This window comes from Dendrobium catenatum, unplaced genomic scaffold, assembly GCF_001605985.2.
Source record: "Dendrobium catenatum unplaced genomic scaffold, ASM160598v2 original_scaffold_76759, whole genome shotgun sequence".
Classification (NCBI taxonomy): Eukaryota; Viridiplantae; Streptophyta; class Magnoliopsida; order Asparagales; family Orchidaceae; genus Dendrobium; species Dendrobium catenatum.
Genome location: NW_021395205.1, coordinates 711808 through 716904, shown reverse-complemented (window position 1 = coordinate 716904; position 5097 = coordinate 711808). Strand labels below are relative to the sequence as shown.

At 33.8% G+C, this 5097-nt stretch overlaps 1 protein-coding gene across 1 annotated transcript; it reads left to right on the top strand.

Annotated features, from left to right (window-relative positions):
- Positions 1-3333: 3333 nt before the first annotated feature.
- On the top strand, positions 3334-4753 carry LOC110095713 (snakin-2). Its single transcript, XM_020821358.2, has 3 exons — positions 3334-3696; positions 3786-3888; positions 4559-4753. Exons 1-3 carry the CDS (start codon positions 3637-3639, stop codon positions 4741-4743), a joined length of 348 nt encoding a protein of 115 aa, XP_020677017.1. The 5' UTR covers positions 3334-3636; the 3' UTR covers positions 4744-4753.
- Positions 4754-5097: the final 344 nt, after the last annotated feature.

Here is a 5097-nt window from a genome sequence, read left to right as displayed (position 1 = left end):
GTTCTTATTTGAAGCTTTTGAGGTATGATTATTCAGTTCTTTGTGTTATATTTTTTGTGGATAGAAGCATTGAGTGTCACGACCCGACCCGAGACGAGACGGATCCCGCCCGCGCTGGATCGCGACGGAGCTGCACTAACCAGGATCTAGCTTCCGAGTGGTACCGAACGGTACCGAACACTGTTTTATACTAGTGTGCAGACGGTTCTCCAGTCCGCACTCCGTACCTAATTATTATGTGCAGACGGTTCTCCAGTGCCGAGCGAAGGGGTGATGTGACACATTTTGGTTGGTCTCCGGACAGCATTCGGTGTCCGCACATAATAATTTTTCCTGAGACTCACATGACCGTTTGTTTTATCAATTCATTAGGTAATTTAAAAAAGTTAACTAGAGGTAAATGCACTGTTTTGTTTGCATTAAGTGAGAGGTTTTGAGATAAAATTAAAATGAAATCTTCCTATAAATAGTTTATTATGTGCTTTTTTTAGTGTAAGTAGGCGAAGTTTAAAAAAAGGGTTTGTTGTATGATAAAACTAAGAATGATGGAAGAATATGAGAGTTTTGACTCTCAACAGGATAATGGAGAAAAATAATTCATGTAACTGATTTTACGTAGTGAGATGAATGCTTGATGATGATGTTGTTATTGGAAGAATATGTGATATGTTAGATAAATGTTAGTGTAAAGGAGTTGAGTTGATTATCTACCTAATCAAGTGAAGCTCATTTAATTTTTACGTAGCTGAAGCTCATTTGTTGAGCTCAAATTTGGCTAGTTTGAAAGTTATTAGCCTCCTCGTCTGTTTGATTGCTTGAGCTTGTTTTGAAAGCGTGAGTTCTACTCGAAAAAATAATTAAAAAATATTTAGTATATATTTTATTATATTATTTCAAAAATAATTACTAAATATACTTTTTATATGTAAATGAACGGCTTGACAAGCTTATGAGCAGAGTCATATTGAGCTCAACTTGTAGCTTGTATAATGTACATGCTTTAGAACTCTTAGTTCGTTGACTAGTCCAATTTGCGTCAGCCAGCGAGCCTTGCGAGCTCATTAATGTATCGCATTCAAGCTGAACTTGTGAGATTTTTATAGGTTCGAGCTCATTAACGAGTGTAGGCTTGAGCCCAGAACTCATGGCTACTCGTGTCAGTTTGTCTCACGAGTTTGTTAACGAGTTGAGTGCGAGTCAATTTGCTCTTTTGCAGCCCTACATAAATGAAATTAATATATTATTTGATACTTCTATGAAGAGAGAGAATTGTTTAAGTTAATATAAAAAGTTGAAGTGGTTGATGATGACAGCAATTATTTCGGGGTTTGAGCTCTGCCAGCTGTTAGCTTATTTTCGAGGTTCAAAATTTTAATTTTGGATCCAATCACCTTGAAAAAATTAAACAATTTGGGAATGATAATTGAGCTATTATTTTTAAATGGCTATAATATTTAAATTTAATTGATATACAATTTATAATATTTGAATATTGTAAGAATAGTGTATTATATTGTTGATTAATTAAAATTTATATTATATTCCTTTAAAATCAATATTTTTAGTGACTCAATTTTTTTTTTAATTTTAATTAGGGCTTTGAAAGGTGTGCTAATCCTTTGAAAAGGAAGAAGGTTAATTTGCAATAATAAAAAAAATATTGATACAATGCAATACACGATAAAGTGCATTGTATTTTGGGATCTAATTAGTTGAATAAATTTAAAATTTCTTTTAATATGAATGTAATATTATAATCAAATAGATATTTTAAAATTTTATTCTGTTTGCGTCCTAAAATATTTGTGATGGTAGAGAAATAAACGTAATAACTTTGTACGAAGATCCAGCACGGTTATAGATAAAAAGAGATGGTACATCATCAATAAGAGATACCAAGATTTTTATGTGGAAAATATTGAAATGGTAAAAAATCAAGGGGCCTAACTCAGTTTGAATGAGTCAACTATTATTTGCAGTTGATTACAAATAAGGCCCTTCCTTTGGGGGGGGGGGGGGGGTACTTTAAAGTATCACGATCGATATGTTTGTTGGGCCGGCAGAACCATAGTCGATAGGCGAAAGATGTTACTTTAAAGTATCACGATCGATATGTTTGTTGGGCCGGCAGAACCATAGTCGATAGGCGACGGAGGTCGGATTATCCCCTCTCCCCTTACTATTTTGCTTTGCTATGAATGACTTGTCCAAAATGTTGGAAACCTCTATTGATGTTCAGTCCTTTAAAGACATTTTTGCTGCTATATTTAAATTATGGTCAATGAAATTGGGCTCTTCTCCTATTTTCAAAAAAAAAAAATAATAATAATCTCCTATGATTAGATTTTCTTTTTAATTTTAAAAAAATCTTATAACATAGAATCTTTGATTGAATTCTGAACAACATTAAAGAAAAACACTTCACCTAATATGACAGTTCAATGCCAGAATAAATGAATTTGAAAACCACTAGTTGCAATGACACACTGTGATCTGAAGTCTTCATGTCTTCTTCAAAGTGTCAAACCTTTCAAACTGATCAAACTCTCTCACCCCCAAATTAATATACATATATATAAAGCTCCCTTTCATGGCACACAGCAACACATGAAGTTCACAAGGCATGACCTAAGCATTAATGTACAACCTTCAATGTTCTATGTTGTTGTTATCCAGGCTAACCTTCAATGTTCTATGTAATTTTTTTCATCCTTTTTTTTGGACGGGTCGTTTGGCAGTGTGGCTAATCTTCGGCTAAATTAGAAGAGCCGCCAACTCCAGAAACTTGCTGGCTCGCACTATATTGGGCTCCACTTTAGAGGCTCAACCGTAATGACCTACCAATCAAACTAAGCAATGACTGTTCTCTTGTAGGGATGTCAAAATCAGGTCATGGGTCGGGTTGGGGTCCAACCAGAAATTGATCAGACATTGTTCAACCCGATCCGAACCCGACCCATTTTTGCAAATTGGTCGATTTTTCAAACACGAACCCAACCCGCTTCAGATATAATTTATTAAATTTTTTATTTAATTCAATTTATTTAAATCTAAATCAAATTAACGTAAGATTTAATTCAATTAATTTAAAATAAATCAAGATTAATTTAATTTGGGCAACAATGTGTATAATTTTTTGAAATATTATTTCTTTATTTCATAAAAAACCTTTAAATCCCTCCTAAATTAATTAAAAATGGGTCAAATCGGATTTATTTCTGGTTTCTGGGTCAACCCGAACCCGACTCAATTTTACAAACTGGTCGAAATCCCTAACCCGAACCCAAATTGGATCGGATTCGGGTCGGATTTTTAAACCGGGTCAAATATTGACACCCTAATTTCTTGGTATTTTAAACTTTATATTATAGTGATTAATACAAACAATAATGAGGAGAGATAAGAAAGACTCGAACCCTACTGAGTGATAAGACTTCACCTTCCCACATCACATGCTCATGCGTCCTTACCCTTTTTGCTTACCTTTTGACAGCCAAGACTGTCCCATCTTACTTGCCTCCTCGATCCCATTATATCTCCTTCCTTCCTTCCTTCACTCTCTATATAAGAATCAAATGGTCTCTTAGCAGTATTCGAACTTCGAAGTATCTCCTCTTCTTTGACTTCAGCTTTTCCATGGCTCTCAAAGCAGCCATCTTTGTCCTGGTCTCCCTCCTGTTGGTCGCCTCTACTAGAGTAAGTCATCGATCTCTGGCTCCAGTCTTGATTTCTCTCTATTCGTCCAATATTGAACGTGCTTTGACCTGAAACTTTGCTATATGTAGGAGGTGGCGACGCCGGTTGGGGGTGGCGCTGTGGCTCCTTCGCCAGCTCCGGTTCCTGCTCCAGCTCCAGCTCCAGCTCCCCACATATTTGTGAACTTTGAAGGTAATTTGATTACTTTGAGCTTGTTTGTTTGCTTGCTTTGTTTGTTTGCTTATGATAAATTAAAGTCAAAAATAAGAAAAAAATGAAAAAAAAATATTTGGATGTATTTAGCTGATATTTATATTTAAAAGAGTAAAATACTGTTAGCATTACGTACTCTCCTCATTTATTTTTATACTTTATGTAAAGTAATAGTCACTATTTTTTAAAATCATTTTCTTTACTTCAAAATAAGTCAATTTATTTTCATAAAACATTTGATTTTGAAGAATATTTAAATATTTTTATTAAATTTTTTGACACTATTTTGAGAAGTTATTATGTGCGAACAACGAATGATCTGTAGAATAATCAAAATGTGCCACGTCATCTGGTACATTGTAATACCGAGCATTAGTATTGAGCAAAAAAATAATATTGCGCCTGATTGGTCTCCGGATGCTATTCGGGTCCTCATAGTATAGTTTTTCTTATATTTTATTGATTTTATTATAGAATTTATTATTTCTTAGTTTTTGGGTGATATTGTTTTGATTCATATTTTTAAAATTATGAAATTAAAATAAAATTTTAAATAATCTGAGATTATTTAAATTATTCCAAAATAATTAGAGAACTCCTTATCTCTTAAAAATTATATTAACTAAGTATTTATTTGATTTGATTGCAGAGTGCCCGTTAGCATGCAAGGCTCGATGCAAGCTGCATTCAAGGCAAGGGCTTTGTAACAGAGCTTGCATGACCTGCTGCAAGGGTTGCAAATGCGTGCCACCGGGAACAGCCGGTAATCGAGAGCTCTGTGGGCCCTGTTACACTCTATGGACGACCCATGGCAACCGAACCAAATGCCCCTAATTAATCCATATAATATAATTAATATTAATTACATATCTATTTAAATTAAATTCGATGTAGTTTCTATTTTCTGTTGAAGTTTTGTTATATTTATGAAGCTTTCAGTGTGTGGTATGATTTCGGTATTTAACTGATGCAATGTTTTTTTTGGATGAAATTTTTATTATTTTTAAAGCAGTTATTTAGCACAAAATTAAACAAAAAAATATTCTAAAAATTATTTTAAGAAGCAGCAAGAAAGTCATCTCAAATGATCGATCCCTTTTCGTGTTAAATCTTGGATTTTTGAAATCCTATGATTCTATGATTTAACGTTCTGTTAGTGCGAGAGAGAAAAAGAGTCCGCTCGTTTTT

Coding starts and splice junctions, on each gene's coding strand:
- LOC110095713 (XM_020821358.2), top strand. CDS start 3,637: ATGGCTCTCAAAGCAGCCATCTTTGTCCTGGTCTCCCTCCTGTTGGTC. Junction 3,697..3,785: donor TGTTGGTCGCCTCTACTAGA/GTAAGTCATCGA, acceptor TGCTATATGTAG/GAGGTGGCGACGCCGGTTGG. Junction 3,889..4,558: donor CATATTTGTGAACTTTGAAG/GTAATTTGATTA, acceptor ATTTGATTGCAG/AGTGCCCGTTAGCATGCAAG.